The sequence below is a fragment of the Chiloscyllium punctatum genome, chromosome 23 (assembly GCF_047496795.1).
Source record: "Chiloscyllium punctatum isolate Juve2018m chromosome 23, sChiPun1.3, whole genome shotgun sequence".
NCBI lineage: Eukaryota > Metazoa > Chordata > Chondrichthyes > Orectolobiformes > Hemiscylliidae > Chiloscyllium > Chiloscyllium punctatum.
In genome coordinates, this window is record NC_092761.1 from 70,259,183 (window position 1) to 70,277,611 (window position 18,429).

An 18,429-nucleotide genomic window follows, 5' to 3' on the forward strand; every position below is an offset into this window, starting at 1 on the left:
TGGGACTTAAAAATGGTTTAAAATAACACAACCTAATCTAACAGCAAAGAGGAACAATGAAGTATTAGGCACATTTTTGCAGTGGCTGAACACAACTTTTTGGTTCTCATTTCTGATTCATTGTCCATGGATATGGAGGAACACGACTGGAGAGCAATCAGTGTTAACAATCACTCGCCATCTGCAGCTGAATAAACCAAAACCCCAAACAAAGACAATTACAAAACCCTGTTACTGGTGCTTTGGCCAACATTGAACACACAGTTGCCCATTTGTGAATGCAGAGTGTATAGGTACACTGTAATTAGGGTCAGCTTACCAAAACATGTTAGTGGAAGGAACATGGAGAAGGGATATGTAGGTTAAGTGTCTAATGAGTTAGGGTAAATGTAGGATAATAGGGGAGGGGAATGGGTCTGGGTAGGGTACTCTTCGGAGGGATCGGTGTGGACTTGTCAGGAAGGGCCTGTTTCCACACTGTAGGGATTCTATGATTCTATAAAATGCAGTTGGAGAGAATGGCAATCATCACAAACAGTTATTGAAAAATCAGCACAGTAACTGGGATCTGTTGAAATTCATCCAGTAAGAAACACAAGGGTGCTCAATAAATATTTACAGGGCATCATTCCACATAATATTGGATGGAGTGGACAAGGAGGTTGACATAGGGACATATGCTGGTTATTTGGATTTAGAGTCGGAGACTTAGGAGAGATCTGATTCATTTACCCAACAAACACTGAACAAACTAGAACTATGTCTAACCGGAGCATCAACACAACTGACCCTCAGTCAATCACTTACACTGACCAGAATCCTTTGATAGAAAACAAGCCAGACAACAAAAGGAGTTATGATAGGGGTGGAGTAAGAGAAGTAATTGAATCAAAAGGTGGTGGTCACCAAACTGTTGCAAAAATGTGATCATCACATACATTGAGTCAAGACAATTGGCAGCAGAACAGTTACATTTGTACTTGAAATCATGTTTTACCATCAGTGGGTCTCGAGTATGATGGGAGTTGGTTAGAATAAAAAGAGACTAATAATTGGGCAGTTGGGATACAATGAGATACTAGTAGTCATTCCATTGCAAGTTCATTTTAATAGAATCCCTACAGGATGGAAGCCGACCATTCAGCCCATCAAGGCCACACCACTCCTCTGAAGAGCAACCTACCAAGACCCACCTGCCTACCCTATCTCTGTAACCCTGCATTTCTCATGACTAACCTATCTTTCCTAAACATCCCTGGACACTATGGGCAAAGCAGCATTGCCAATCCTGCACATTTCTGAACTGTGACAGGAAACCAGAGCACCCGAAGGAAACCCATGCAGATATGTGGAGAATGTGCAAACCTCATGCAGACAGTTTCTCAAGGCTGGAATCAAACCTGGGTCTCTGGCAATGTTAGACAACAGTGCTAACCACTGAGCTACCGTGCCACCCTAAGTTGTGCCTAAAACTAGTTCAGACCTGACTCAGACTGATATGTGATGAAAGGGACCATTCAATCGAAAGTCAAGGATAAAATAAGTTGTTGCCAGAAAAACATTTTGCTCAGTTTCAGGCCAGGGCAGGTCAAGGTCCTTCCCCAAATTCTGAAAGTTGGAGTCCTTTTATTAATATGGAACCAGTGACTAGATTTGTAAACAAATAGTAGACAAGAGATGCAAATAAATCGTGTGGAATTGTGAACATGGTGCAATATTTTCATGAAAAAGGAGCATAATAGCACACTCTTGTGGCCATTTGTACATACATATATAACTGAATAAACTGGATTTTGTTCAGTATCGACTCTCCATAGTATTAAACACAATTACGTCTGTCCTAAAAAGATATCATTTATACCACTGGTATTATTCCCCCACTAGTACTCAGTAAGGTTTACATACTTTTCCTTGGAGTACATTTCCAACCACATTCACTTTCCAATCTCCCTATTATTAACATGTGAAGTGACCAAACACTACTAAGAAAAGCAGAAAAATACTTCCACTTTGCAGAGTGCTACTCTCTCATTTAAATTTACACTACCTGGTAGCTTGATTTAGAAATAACTACTTTCCGACAAGTGCAGCTGACTGTATTGATGAACAGGTGACTCAGCTACTTGCAGCTGTTGGGCATGAAGTGGTACTCACCACTTCATAATTCGAACAATTCATCGCCAATTCATACGAACTTCAAATCATGAATTCAAAGTAGCCTGAGTATTAGAAATTTCTACAGCCATCACAGGGTACATGTGGTTTGCTAGCCACAGATAGGATAACAACAGAGTTAAGTAATTTTTTTTTAGGTTTTCATGTGAGTATTAGAATGTAAGGGCAGTCAAGCTGGAAGCCTAATGTTTAAACATCAGCGAATCCCAGACTCCAATGGGGAACTAGACTAGCTGTGAAAAAGATTCTTTATGCTTTGTGGTTTAGATTAAGCATGCAGCACTCAATTTTTGTGATACTTCTCAACATACTGATGCCAATCATTCCCATTTGACATAGTCAGCATTTTGGATTCAGCATTCAGTAGCCTGTCTGTGGCCTCTACGGTCCTGACCATGGCTCATAAAGTTGATTGTGAACAGTGCATTGCTTTCAGACTAATCTGCAAGGCAGGATGGTGATGATTCTTTTCAGTAAGTTAGAAGCAATGGTTAGGGGTAGAGAGTAAGGTAGGCTGTGGTTGTCATGCCAGTATGAACTCAGATGGTGGGGAGGAGAAGAACAACAGCAACAAGTGAGAACATCAAAAGTAAGTATATGATAGCTGACAGGACAAAAGAAGAAAAGTGTTGACATGGGGGGTGTTATAGGCAGCTATTTCACTGCATTCAATTATTGGCTCCAAGAAACAAAAGTGGAGTGTTAGTGAGTTCTGAGATACAGTGAAGCCATGTGGTGAGGTGTTGAAGACAGAGAAAAGGTCGGCAGTGAACTGGGTGAGGAGGGGGAAGAATGCTTTCATGTCACTATGACAACCATATGAACAATTGTAAAGCAACTTGTCAATTCAGCAACAGTGAACACTAAATCATACAACTAAAACAAAATTGTCCACAGGAAATAAAGGAACACCACAGTAAAAGCCACAATCATCTGCAAAAGCTATTTTATATGCATATATAAAGTTATGACAAAAGTTTCATGTTGTGTTTCAGTTGTTAATGATATAGTATGCAACACACTACAAAATCAACTAAATCGTGTGTATATGGAGTATAATTGAATGAGTATAATTTTATAAATAGAGCAACTTATGACTGCCAATTATTGTGATATGATGACTACCATCTCATAAAGGCCCTTTCAAAGTCAGGCATTTATTAGCTTCCTAATAATGCAATGGAAAATAACAACTGTAAAACAATAACAGGCCTTTAAAATCATTGTTACTGTGCTTTAGAACTGGAACATATTTTTGTTATATAATTCTCTGAATTAGTTGACAGCATTGTTGAATACTGCAGAATAGCAATATTCTTTCCCAGTCTTCAATCAATGATATTCCAGCTTTGCTTTCAATTATCATCAGCGCTTCATTTATCATATTACAAATGCAGTACATGATGGAATATGAATAAATTAGTGTTGATTATGTGAAGGGAACGATACTTAATCTCTAGCATCGCATCACATTATAAAGTAGTTGAGTTCATATATGACATATGTGATGTCATCTGAACTAAAGCATTTTCTCACAAACAATTCAGACACTGTCACTTCCAAAACAACAGAAGCAACACATTTATAAATTTGAAGGGAAAACAATCATATGAAGCTCTCCATGATATTTATGTGCATTATAATAATGTTTTTTTCCCATTATGCAAGAATGCATAGCCTTAATGCAACATGAATAGAAAAAGAGATGATGCTTACTCTCATGATGTGCTGTCTTTCATGCTAACGGAACATGTTATAGGAGAGAAAAGAAAGGAAACATAAGATAGGTATGGTTTCACATTAATACAGCATAACTCAAACTAAGAACAAAGTCTAGATAGATTTAAAAAGGAGCAAAGAATAACAAAACTGCACTAAGCAATTGCAAATGGAGATAGCAAACAATTAGAGAGAGCATACTCAAAGAAATGCAGATTTTATTGAGGGAAGAGCTTATTATATGTCACTTAGAGTCATAGTCATAGAGATGTACAGCATGGAAACAGACCCTTCGGTCCAACCTGTTCATGCTGACCAGATATCCCAACCCAATCTAGTCCCACCTGCCAGCACCCGGCCCATATCCCTCCAAACCCTTCCTATTCATATACCCATCCAAATGCCTCTTAAATGTTGCAATTGTACCAGCCTCCACCACATCCTCTGGCAGTTCATTCCATACATGTACCACACTCTACGTGAAAAAGTTGCCCCTTAGGTCTCTTTTATATCTTTCCCTCTCACCCTCAACCTATGCCCTCTAGTTCTGGACTCCCCGACCCCAGGGAAAAGACTTTGCCTATTTATTCTATCCATGCCCCTCATAATTTTGTAAACCTGCATAAGGTCACCCCTCAGTCTCCGACGCTCCAGGGAAAACAGCCCCAGCCTGTACAGCCTCTTTCTGTAGCTCAAATCCTCCAACCCTGGCAACATCCTTGTAAGTCTTTACTGAACCCTTTCAAGTTTCACAACATCTTTCTGATAGGAAGGAGACCAGAATTGCATGCAATATTCCAACAGTGGCCTAACCAATGTCCTGTACAGCCGCAACATGACCTCCCAACTCCTGTACTCAATATTCTGACCAATAAAGGAAAGCATACCAAACGCCTTCTTCACTATCCTATCTACCTGCGACTCCACTTTCAAGGAGCTATGAATCTGCACTCCAAGGTCTCTTTGTTCAGCAACACTCCCTAGGACCTTACCATTAAGTGTATATGTCCTGCTAAGATTTGCTTTCCCAAAATGCTGCACCTCGCATTTATGTGAATTAAACTCCAACTGTCACTTCTCAGCCCATTGGCCCACCTGTTCCAGATCCTGTTGTAATCTGAGGTAACCCTCTTCGCTGTCCACTACACCTCCAATTTTCGTGTCATCTGCAAACTTACTAACTGCAGATCTGCCTAGGGCAGAACACAGCTTATGGGATGATGGCAAGTTTCTATTGAAATTCACCTTTTCATTCAAATCTAAGAATTCCCAAACTAATACCATGCTGTCAGCAACAGTGACACAGGCAAGGATTGAAGAGAAACAGTCTTGCAGTGGATAATAAAATGGTTCCACATTAGCAAGAAGTAACGCAATAAGAAAATAAAATTCTGCCCTTATTTAGCAAAGCATCTTTCCAAGTGTGTTGATGAACTCTCAGACAACACGGTCACTAAATTAGTCCAACAATATAATAATTATAGCAAGACAATAAATACACCATTAACCTGATGAATAAGTGCAGGACTGCAACAAGCTCTTGCTGTGGTGATTGGAATGAGGTCAGCCAGATGGGCCTCATTGAATATGGGTTCTCTGATTGGGACTGTTAACCTGGTCCCACTGAAGAGTCCTGGCTGATATAAAGAGTCTCATGGGTTCTGCTGACTTTAGGAGCCAGCTCTGAGCTTGTGTGTCATGTACTAGGCACGTGTAAATAAAGGGTGACTTGTTGATGGCCTTCGTGCAGTTATTTCATTTGCCACTGTGGTACTGTTCCAACTCTGATCACAAGGGGCAGAGGAAAAAAGGAAGAATTGGAGTGGGAAAAAAAAACAAAGCCAAGTTGAACATGTAAATTTTACTGAATTCCAAAAGAAGTTGTAAATAGAAAAGAAATGACACTAAATTAATGTATGAGTTTAGACAGACTTCAAAATTCATTCTAAACAAAACACAGATTAAATCTGCTTTGCTCCCGTAAACACAAAATCAAATGAAGAAAATTTGAATTTGATGATTGCCAACTATGAAGGTAAACATAGACCTGATCACTACAGATTGATTCAGTAGGTGTTTTGAATGCTTGGGCAGATACTAATTTGCTATTAAGTTATGGAGTGGCATAGGAATAATCACAATAGAACTACAACTAGCATAAAGTCATCCACCACTTTCTACTATTATGCTCAGTTAGAGGGTATTTCCTTTGGTGGGAAAATCAGGAATGATTGCTTAGTATGAAAATGAAAAATAATCTATTTAAATATAGATCAGTCAGTATTTGTGCATACAAAGGATAACAACAGGCTGCAGATGTTTGGTTAGTTGACATTTTCAGAGGTGTCAAGAGCATGAAATTTAGGTAGGTAAATGGAATTGCCATACTGGTCAGCAATGATCTATATCTATCGCAATATCTGGAAAAGCTTGAAGCTGCATGGCTGCCTCCTGTTTCAATAGATTCAAACACAGAATCTTGTCAGTTCATACTTTAGTGCCACCTAGAGGTAGTTGTTACTGCTTAACCAGCATACTTCCCCGTGAAGTGTTTAACCTAAAGTCAAGATTAGAGTGGTGCTGGAAAAGCACAGCAGGTCAGGCAGCATCAGAGGAGTAGGAAAATCTACGTTTCAGGCAAAATCCTTTCATCAGGAATCATCAGGCTTTTGCCCGAAACGTCGATTTTCCTGCTGTAAGGATCCTGCCTGACCTGCTGTGCTTTTCCAGCACAATTCTAATCTTGACTTTAATCTCCAGCATCTGCAGTACCCATTTCCACCTGTTTAACCTAATGCCAGGATTTCCTATTTCTTCTATCTATTATCTTACTGCAGTCAGAAAGTTGCAAACTGACAAAAGAAAAAGAAAACTTTAAATCACATGCTTAAAATCTGAGCACTTTTCAGGATCAATCCAAAACAATGACAATCTTGGCACTGTCTCCTTGGGCACAATCTTCTGCTCCCCAAAAGTGGCAAGCTTTCAGCTAGAAAGAACATTTGATTAGGTGGGGTGATAGCAATCCCAAACCTCAAGGACTTCTTGATTTCACCAGATATAAGTTACCACAGGAAGACCCGTGATCGACTCTTGTCCATCTTTGACAATTGAGTCTCTTAAATGGCCAAATAAGGATTACTTTAGGGTCTCAGCTCAATGCCACTGGGATTAACCCAGTTGCACATGGGTCTGTCGCTATGAGGCATCCACACTAATCAACTTTGGTTGGAGCTAACCCTTGCCCCTGCTTCTGGCTTCCCTGCCTCTCTCTTTCCACAACACCAAACCGACAAAATGCCAGCCTACAATCTCCGTCCTGCCGACACTGCTTAGCTTACTCTTGGATCCAATACACACTTGGGAGTCAGAAGGCTCTTCTGGCAGCACCATAGTCTGCTGCACAGTGCTGTTGACAACAGGAGTTACCAGCCTCCGCTTGGCTCCTAACATTTGCTGGGCAGGACTTCCACCCCAGCAGCTTCATTCCAGGTGAAGGACTGTTGATGGCCTTGCCAATGCCTGGTTGGCATGTGATTCATTGGGCCTTCCCTGGTAGAGCCAACAAGGGTCTCTTTCTGGTTCTCCAGCTGGCTTATGAAATCCCCACAACCTCAACAAGATTCCACACCTCAACAGCAGATAAATCCTATATCAAAACAGTGAGATATGTTAGTATCAACAAGCTGAATTTTCAGTTAGATTTACTTTTTTCATATAATTTCCGTGGACCAGTTGCAGGAATAGATGTGATGAGATGGAGAAAAGAGATTTGTATAAATCAGACTTCTTCATATATTCTGTAACTATAGAATCATTGAAATGTACATAATGGAAACAGACCCTTTGGTTCAACTTGTCCACGCTGACCACATAACCTAAATTAATCTAGATCCACTTTTCAGCTTTTAGCCCATATCCCTCTAAGCTCTTCCTAATCATGTACGCATCCAGATGCCTTTTAAATGTTGTAACTGTACTGGCCTCCATTCCTTCCTCTGGTAGCTTACTCTATACATGCACTACCTTCCATTACCCCCTAGATCCCTTCAAGCTTTCCTCTCTTATCTTGATCCTACGGCCTTCAGTTTGGATTCTCCTAGCGTGGGGAAAAGACCTTGATGATTTACCCTATCCATGCCCCTCACGATTTTATAAACCTCCATAAGGTCACCACTTAGCCTCCAATGATTCAGGGAAAAATGTCTAGCCAATCAGCCTCTCCCTGTAGCTCAAACCCTCCAGACCCAGCAATATCGTTATAAATCTTTTCTGCACCCTTTCAAAGTTTAACAACATCTTTCCTATAGCAGGGAGACCAGAATTGAATGCAATATTTCGAAAAAAGGCCTAACCGACGTCCTGTACATAACATTGTAACTTCTTTAATTAATGCATTGACCAATGAAAGCAAGCGTTTTGGAAAATAAATCCTTTGGCATGAGACTATGTCCTTTCTTGAAATACTGCTATGTTACTTTTGCGTTTGTTTGAGGAGAAATTAATCCAGTGAAAGGTCAGTGCTGGGTAACCAGGCACACTTTCATTCCCAAAAGTTAATGGCAGGAATTTGAGACAAGATAGATAATGCCTCACTCTGAATGAATGCGCTTAAAAGTGATGCAAGTGTTTAACTTAAACTAAATCAGCATTTAAAAGTATCACAGAACAACATTTACTCCTCTTACAATCTGAATCAAACTGAGACTCGAAATACAAACAAAAGAAAGCATTCTTCTGTCATGTAGAGACTTGAACATCAAAGCCAAAACAGAAGCAATGACTTGTTAGATAAGGGATCTAAAAATAACCTTTCATTATCAAAAGCAACTCCCTTGTATATCATCTAAATGTGGTTGCAATGTCATTGCTGTCAATGAATACTTGACCTCAGAATTAACTTACTTAAGGCTAGAATCTCATGGTCAATTTCTACCTCAGTATATTATACAAGTGAAGAAAACTATATTTGAAAAACCCTAACTCAAATATAAATGAATAAGTTCATAAAGTATGAGTTAATATAAATTGAAATTACTACTTGCATGTGTGCATTTCCAAATGCTGTGTTTACATCATCTTTCACGAAAAATAGAATAACAACCACTTTGGCCATTTGTCAGGCCTTCGAATGCTACTGTTTTGCAACCCTCTGTTGTTTAAATTTAGAAGGTGATCTGGAGGGAGTGACAGTGCAAATTAATTAGGATTAGAATTAAACGTTCAAAGTTGCTGCTGATTCAACCATTACTGGAAATGCACATCTTTAGTGCCACGATAATTCGAGATGAAAAATTTTCAAATGGCCTTGCACATTAATCCACATAACAGCATGGGTTATATTCTGCTCCCTATATTCTTAGCAGAACAACATCTATTTTGCAATCTGCCATCACAGCAACTTCTTCATAGCCTCGAAGTAGGTTAACCAATTTTACTGTTAATTATTTTTACATGAAGAAATGCTGTCTTAATCACTGTAACAGGAGTCCACATGCAAATGCACAATAATTTTGTTTAAAAAAGCATGCAATTCAGAATCTCCTGGAACACATGTAATTCTTTAAGTTATTAATTCTCCTGGAGGAGAGATGCACTGAATACTTTCCATTTTCCTCTTACATATGCTTTGTCCAAATGATGATGAAAATGGACTTGACAAAGGGAAGAAAGAGATTCATATGTTTTTGTATTGTTATATAACCATCTAATGCATCTGATGATATATAGAATCAGGCCACTGGATGAAACAAAATCAGCATCAAATGTGACAGTCTAAGACGGGTTGCTTGTCTCCATGTTACTTAAGTCATGGAACAATACAGCAAAGGAGGAAACCATTTGGACCACTTTGCTTGCAAAAGAATTGCTATCAATCATGCTCCCTTGCTGTTTTTCCATAGACCTGCAAATATTTTCCTTGAAATATTTATTCATTTCCCTTGAAGTATTTATCCATTTCCCTCTTGAAAGTTACTTTTAAATAAGTTTCCACCAATCCTCAGGCTATAACAACACAGAAAAAAACTAATTCACTTCTCAAGTCCCATATCACCGCAGATTTGTTTCGCTGATTATTTTAAATCTGATTCCTTTTGATCTTGGCCCTTCTGAACGTGGTGCACCAATATTAAAAGGAACAAGCATGTTACAAAATGTTTTTGGCAAACCTTCTTTTGGGAAAGAAGAAAAATCAGAAGAAGCCATGCTGCTCTCATCATGTTGTGACAGTATCATACAGTTTTGAAGAGATTAATGCAACTATGTGGTGGACTTTGTGAACAATTGAAAAAGGATGGCATGATGGCTCAGTGATTAGCATTGCTGTCTCACAGCACCAGGGTCCCAGGTTTAATTCCAAACTTGGGTGACTGTATGGAGTTGCACGTTCTCCTCGTGTCTGCATGGGTTTCCTCCGGGTGCTCCAGTTTCCTCCCACAATCCAAAAATGTGCAGGTTAGGTGGACTAACAATGATAAATCATCCATAGTGTCCAGGGATGTGCAGACTATGTGGATTATCCATGGTAAATGTGGAATTACGGGGATGGGGTGAAGTGGATGGGGCCAGAGTGACCTCCTTCTGCACTGTAGGGATTCTATAATTCTAGGTTGTCAGACTCTGAAAGGTGTTTGAATAAATAAACGTTAATCTGGTTTGGATCCACGAGAATGGAGGAATTGGGAGCTCGAGACAGATGCAAAAAAGAATTTTTTCCAAAATACAAGACACATCGGATGCCAACAGTCCTCTAAACACACTTTATATCTCAAGTACTAATCAGTCCTTAGGAATTATAATAATTTTGCTAACACCTGATTAGCTTTAATCATGAACTCTGCCCAACTGCAACCCTAGGTACAAACTACACAGGAAAAACATGAGTAGATATAAAAGCGTGACGTAAAATTACAGCAATCAATTTTAAAAAGCAATCCTCCATTTTATTGGTGCTGTTTGCAATGATCAGACACTAGGTGGCTTCAAAACATATCCTACCATTTGTTCTGAGAAGGCAACAAGAACTCTACATCGTTAAACACAATTTTCATGTAAATCTCACACAGAATATCTATAACCATTGTTAGGGAAGGCAATACATTGTCCTCAGAAACTGCTTGTCAGTTTTTATGACAAATTCAAATACTTGGATATCAAGTTCCATTACATGCAATGAGTGTTGAAATACAGAATATTTTCCCCAACTATCATGCTTCTTGAGTTACCTTTTGTTACAAGGTTAGTCATGCAATCTGAATAACCTCTACAGAATTGCTCTTTTCTTCACATTAAATATACCCTCATCTCGTACTATTTCAATATCAGAAAGCAAATACTGAGTGCATTCTATCATTAGCAATACTAATATAACATGCACAGGATGAGCAATGCAATTATTCTCAGCCATCTTGTGCTAAAATTATACTCTATAATATTGTAATTTGATATGTAATGAAGCATAACTGTAGCTTAATATAATCAATAATGCACTGCTCAAGACAAAAAAAATCTTTTTAAGCATTCTATTTACTTGCTGCATGCAAGAAGGCAAAGTTAATATAAGTGCATGATTTCAGCATGCACCACTAATACCCAAGAATAAAATGCATTCCATGAAATCATTGGAGGAAAAAAAAAGTTCTTAACTGAAAGGATTCAGCATTTACTGCTGGATAGTGGTAAAGATTAATAACTAACAGCTACCTCAGAAGCTGGACGATGGGGATATCTAAAACACGACTGTTCCAGAGAAGACAAAAAGTAATCAGTGATAAAGCAGGTCCTTAAACAAAAGCCAAATCTTCTGCTCACATGAGTTGATCTGCGTTGTGAAAAAAATTAAGTCATTCTCTTCAACTGAAGCCCAAGTGAGACTCGAATAACGTGTGTATTAATGCTCTTGAGATGCCCTGCTTCAGTGCATCTGCAGCCCAACTTGAAAACTGAGTCAGTGAAGGAAATAGGAATTGATTAGAACGAAGGTCACCCTTTGTATCGATAATTCAGTTGACGTATTTATGGTTACTAACATTTTGTGCTTTTTCCGCCCCTGCAATGGTAAATTAAAGTCCAATAATAATCAGTATAATACTCTTTTAAGGTTTTACTCAAGTACTTATTACTAAAAGGGAAATGGAAAATGTCAATCTATGAAGCTTTTTTTTGAATATGTTTTTTGCCTTGACATAACAAAGAAGTATTACAGAATACAGACATCAACAGGAATCTGCACCTTGACACTCTGCAAACTTATCATGTGCTTAAGATTTCTTTCATCAAATTTATTCAAAAGGACTTGGTATAATACACAACTGGAAATAGAAACTTAAGTTTGTCATTGGCCTTTCAATGACGTTTCATCATAATTTATTAAATCTAAATTATTCACTCATGCAGCATGTTCAATTCAAACTCAAGTATTCTTATTATTTGAGAGCACGTGCAACTAAGTAAAAAATAGTTGACTAAAATCACTTACAGCATTAAAATGGGATTATTTGTGCTCTGATGGACAATTAACACAAAGAGGACATAGATATTAAACAGGTAGACTTACGTTGTACCAGCTCTGGCTTTTCTGTAAAAGAACAAAGCAAAAAAAATTGTAAATATCAGTAGTGGAAAACAAAACATTCAAGGAAAAGATGGGAAAAATTTACACATTACCATGTCCTATTTGGTACACTCTAACAAAGCAATTCCAAACTAACCCAGCTATTGGAAAGCTGACAGGATTGTATGTGACACTGGTTTTATATTCCACCAAATTTTACTCTCCATTTAAAACAGTGAGAACCAATATTGGATTGGATGTATAATAACATTCTATCCAATCCTGAGATAATTGGCAAATTAGTTTAAATTTCCTCCCTTACTGTCAAAGCAAGAGAGGTCCATTAACCTTCAAACTATTTCAGAAACAGGGAAAATATTATTTCAAGCACCAGGGTGAGTTCTGCTAAGTGCAAATCTGTTATACTGTATGGTACAAACCAACTTGTATTCCAATTTACAACTTTTAACAAAGTCCAGTAAATCTGTCATTTTTAGATTAGATTACTTACAGTGTGGAAACAGGCCCTTCGGCCCAACAAGTCCACACCGCCCCGCTGAAGCGCAACCCACCCATACCCCTACATTTACCCCTTACCTAACACTACAGGCAATTTAGCACGGCTAATTCACCTGACCCGCACATCTTTGGACTGTGGGAGGAAACCGGAGAACCCGGAGGAAACCCAATATCATTTTGGTTGCGAATGGTTAAATTCCAACCATGTTTTAACCCAGAGTCTAGATGAGAGTGGTGCTGGAAAAGCACAGCAGGTCAGGCAGCATCCGAGGAGCAGGAAAATCGACGTTTTGGGCAAAAGCCCTTCATCAGGATCTTCCTGCTCTTCGGATGCTGTCTGACCTGCTGAGCTTTTCTAGCATCACTCTCATCCAGACTCTGATTTCCAGCATCTGCCGTCCTCACTTTTGCCTAATGTTTTAACCCAGCAGAATTGCTCATATAACTTACATATTACCATGGGATATTATTTTTTTTAAAGAAAGCAGATGTTTGCTGACTAAGTTTTTGCTAATAAAATCTGCTTCCCAAAGGCCAAAAGAGATAAATGGTCTTGTCAGTAACACTTCTGCTGTGTTCATGGGTTTCAAAGTGAAAAAAAAACACACTAGTGCATTTCAAAACTAAGGGTTTTAGCATTTATAACACAGAAAGATTTAATCATATGATACAGATTTCACTTTTTCCATTTCAGCTACTGAAGTGAAAAGAACTGAGACTTTAATATTACCTTTTTACTGGGACAAAAAGTGGCCCATAACACAAAAGATAAGCAGAAGGAAAAATAATTTGTTTTGTATTGGCAGAAAAACAACAGAGGGACATCCAATTTAAAATACCTGTAGAAATCAATCTTTTCACATAAAATGAACTAAATATTTCAATTTTTTTGACTTACATTGAATCTACATGTTTATAGATGTTTTGAAAATAACAAAAACCATTTATCAGTCCAAAGTCCATCTCATCAAACCAAAATAGAATGCATGTACTTTAAAAACCAGACAGGTGAGGTTACAGTAAATGTCATTGATATAATCACAAACGCATAAGCTTCAATGAACCACTGCAATTGGGCAGCAGCTGTTCTGACTTAAACATTTTTGAAATAGAAAATCTTTCTTTGTGCTTAAGTGCATGTACACCTAAAAAAGTATGTAGCAATTTGATAAAGCTTCCAGGACTGGAGGTCAGGCCATCATTACAGGGTTATAAAGGAACCTGCAGTCGGAAAGAAAGGATCCAGTGGTCATGGCCCACCTAAGTACCAATGACGTAGGTAGAACTAGGGAAAGGTTCAGCACACAGGTGATGAGAAGCTAGGCATTAAATTACAGAACAAAATCTCAGAGGTTACAGCTGGATCATTACCTGTATCATTTGCAAATTGGTGTAAGGTTCTTTTAGATTAGATTAGATTAGATTACTTACAGTGTGGAAACAGGCCCTTCGGCCCAACAAGTCCACACCGCCCCGCTGAAGCTCAACCCACACCATACCCCTACATTTACCCCTTACCTAACACTACGGGCAATTTAGCATGGCCAATTCACCTGACCTGCACATCTTTGGACTGTGGGAGGAAACCGGAGCACCCGGACGAAACCCACGCAGACACGGGGAGAATGTGCAAACTCCACACAGTCAATCACCGGAGGCAGGAATTGAACCCGGGTCTCTGGCGCTGTGAGGCAGCAGTGCTAACCACTGTGCCACCGTGCCGCCCATAAAATTACGGACACAAACACATGGTTCAAATACTGGTGTGGGAGAGGTGCGTTATATTTTGTGGGACACTGATACCAGTACTGGCAAAAATGGAGGCTATGCAGTTGGCATCAAATTATATAGAGTAGGCACAAATAAGATAGAAGATTAGTATTACAGGAAATGAGAACTAAAGAATGGCAGGAAGGGGCAGAGAGAATAAAAAAAACTGTGAATACCCCAACAGTCAAAATATTACAAAGATGCCAAGACTAATCTGAAGGTTCTGTATCACAATGCATTTCCATAAAACAGTTCTGCTGTATTATATGAATATCTCCAAAGTTTTGATATTTTTAAAAAGTGCTGTACCACGACTGAACTACACATGAAAGAGAGGTACAGTGCAGTCTTTTCACCTTACAACGGTGTATTGCTGAGATTATTAGAAATTATTTAAGAGGCAAGAATTAGAAAACTGTTTGAACTTGAAAGAGGAAATTGATAGAGTACCTTTAAAATTTTATAATAGCACGGCAGAATGGAAAAGGTGAAGTCTTGAATGATATTTTAGCAGGAAACAAAGGACGTGGGAAAATATTTCATCTATTGTATGGGATATCTCTGCAGGAGTTCCTCAGAGTAGTGTTCTTGGCCTAACAATCTTTAGCTGCATCATTAACTACTTTCCTCTATCATAAGGTCAGAAATGGGGATATTTGCTAATAATTAGATAATGTTCAGCACCAATCACAACTCCTCAGATTATAAAGCAGTTCAAATGCAGCACAAGCATGGTTAACATCCAGGCTTGGGCTGGTAAGTGGCAAATAATATTCACATCATGCAAGTGCTAGGTAATGCTAACTTCCAACAAGGAAGTATCCACCTATCACTCAGTGATATTCAATTGCACTACCATTGCTGAATCCCCCACATCAACATTCTTAGAGTTACCATGGACCAGAAGCTGAACTAGACCAGCCATATAGCTACAAAGGCAGGACATGGGCTGGGAATTCTGCAGCAAGTAACTCATTTCCTGAATCTTCAAAACCTGTGTGTTTACCTACATAGTACAAGTGCAATGGAATATGCTCCACTTGCCTTGATGAGTGCAGTGCTAACAGTACTCAAGAAGCTTAACCTCATCCAAGACAAAGCAGCATGTTTGACTGGCATCCCAACGAACATCTTGAACATGCACTCACTTCACCACATCCGTATATCAACAGTAAAGAGGGACCAAAACTGACACTGGGAAAAATTAATGAGCTTCTGAATAGAATTCATAAAGTTAAAAAGCAAACTATTCAAAAGAATGTAAAATTTTAGCATGGGTAAAATATCTAGTTTCATTGAAAGACTGAGACAAATGGACCAAATGGCTTATCCTTAATAAATTCAGAATCTATTTAATATATTTGTTGGAAAGGTAAACAATCAAATGATATCAAATGTTTTGACCCTATGAATAGAATGTTAAGAATGGTGTGATAACATCAATCAAGGATGGAGCTGGTGAAAATGAACAAATAAAAAATAAGAGTTGAAAGTAGAAAAATGCAACTTGCTGTTGTGTTTCCTAGAGTGAATAGTATGTTCTTGACAGACCTCAATACTCTTTTCAAACATTTAATTTTTAAAAATCTGACCTTTTCAAAGAGAGGCAATCAAGGCCTGATGCCATCTTTATATAGGGCATTTTGAAATCTAAAAGATCAAAATTGCTTCATACTTTTGTATGTTAAACTTAATACTAAAGATAAATAACTGCAGCATCATAACCATCAATGCATTTAGAATTGATTAATGATTATTACTAGGAGGTTTCAAATCCAAAACAAAATTAATTAAGTAATGAATGTTTTGTATAAATAATCAAACTTATGTTAAACAATGGGCAAACTAAATTGTGGGAAAATGCAATGAAGAAACACACAAAAAAAATTATCATTACAAGTAATAGGAGCTGGTTTCAATGCACAATGGAGTGCCTCACAGGTGATCTCTCTGCACCTTCAGGTTTTCCTCTTCCTAAGTTTCAAATCTGATATTTCACATTCGCCTCCTCCAACTTATCTTCTCCCATCCTCTCCAATGTTTAGAGGTCAAATCCTTTTTGTAATACCTCGTACTCAAACTAATCCTTAGTCAGGATATCATCATTGAAGATCATTACCCTCTCTGTGTTCTTTCCTAGTTACAACCTTCATGCTTTTAAAACCTCAGCTTGGTATTAGCTAACCAGAACTTCTCTCAAAATACCAAAGCAACATGCAATTTAGTCTCTCAGTGAGATTTCTTACATGTTAAAAATCTCTTGGAATATTTAAGCTTGTCCTAATCCATGTTCCAAACATCACAATGACCATCTGAGTATTTACTAACCATACCAGTCCTCAGGTTAGCCTGACCACTGAATTTTATTATTCAATCTAACACCTTGAAATGCACTTCGTTAGAGACAATCTATCCTTGCAAAACAACTGTGATGCAAATAAATTATAATATACACCATTCAATTAATTCAAACTGAATTGTGCCCACATCAAATAATCTGTACAGATAAATATGAATGGAGGATGTGATCATGTGATAAGGGAAAATTAATTTAATAAATTTCAAATTGAAGGAACCTGTTACAGAGGTAATAATATTACAATCTATGCATAATTGTTTAAATTATGTCAAAGCAACATTATAACATTGCAAGATAAATCAATGCATCCTTCAATTAACCTGTATCATTTTTGAAACTATTCAGTCATAAAGCGAGCAGTATTGTACAGCTATTAAAGTTATTTTTATTGAATATATTTTTGTGTTTCAACATAGTTAAATGTATATTCGTTCAACAAAATTAAACAAAGACAAATACAAAGGAATGAGCACTGAGCTAGCTGAAGTGGACTAGGAAAGGAGTTCAGCAACAGAGTAAGTTGAAGAACAATGGCAGACATTTAAGAAAATAATTCATGGTTCACAGTAAACATATATTCCAGTTGGGAAAGAGGATTTTTGGAAGGGGATAAGCATGGCTAATCAGCAAAGTTAAGATTCGTGCCAACTTGAAAGAAAACAGACAATGTCACAAAGATTAGTGGTAAGCCAGGGGATTGGTGAAGTTTTATAAAACCAACAAAAGACTACCAACAAAAAGGAGAAAAAAAATCTTGAGGGTAAATTCCAAATAATATCGAAACCAACAATAAGAGCTCATTTAAAATATATAAAAACAAAGAAAGCAGCAAAAGTAGGGCCTCTAGAGAATGAGGCTGTGAAGATAATAATAGGGAAGCAGGAGATGGTAGAGAAGTTGATGAAACACTTTGCATCAGTCTTCACAATAGAAGACACTGACATTATTCTAAAATTACTAAATAATAAAGGGGTAAAAGGAAGAGAACAAAGAAGAATAATAACATTCACTCAAGGAAAAAAAGTGCTAGGAAAAGTAAGGAGGATAAAGACTGGACCTGATGGAATGCATCCTTGAATATTAAAGGAAGTATCTACAGAGATATTGGATGCACCGGTAGTAACTTTCCAAGAAGGCTTAGATTCTGGAAGAAGACCAGAATACTGAAAAACTGGCAACATTATATCTTTCTTTAAAAGGGAAGGAGACAAAAAAAAGGTAATTGTAGACCAGTTAGCTTACATCTGTTATGAGAAAATGCTGAAGTTTATTATAAAAAAACGTAATAGCACAGCACCTGGAAGTACATTATGTCACATGCTTTACACTATGG

The 18,429-nt window shown here is 38.0% G+C and overlaps 1 protein-coding gene and 1 long non-coding RNA gene across 14 annotated transcripts in view; one reads left to right on the forward strand and one right to left on the reverse strand.

The window, feature by feature from the left end:
- gramd1ba (GRAM domain containing 1Ba) overlaps nucleotides 1–18,429 on the reverse strand; it is a 607,589-nt gene that overhangs the window by 75,824 nt on the left and 513,336 nt on the right. For 10 of the 12 annotated variants that reach the window (XM_072593157.1, XM_072593155.1, XM_072593154.1 and 7 more), the window contains 2 exons: nucleotides 12,452–12,472; nucleotides 3,892–3,915 (listed from right to left, as the gene is read on the reverse strand). In XM_072593157.1, coding sequence (XP_072449258.1) covers nucleotides 3,892–3,915; nucleotides 12,452–12,472 — 45 coding nt within the window. The remainder of the gene's footprint in view (nucleotides 1–3,891; nucleotides 3,916–12,451; nucleotides 12,473–18,429) is intronic. The other 2 variants (XM_072593153.1, XM_072593152.1) reach the window with 1 other exon arrangement.
- Nucleotides 1–18,429, forward strand: part of LOC140494130 (uncharacterized) — a 111,797-nt gene that overhangs the window by 8,979 nt on the left and 84,389 nt on the right. The gene's annotated exons all lie outside the window — the stretch shown is intronic.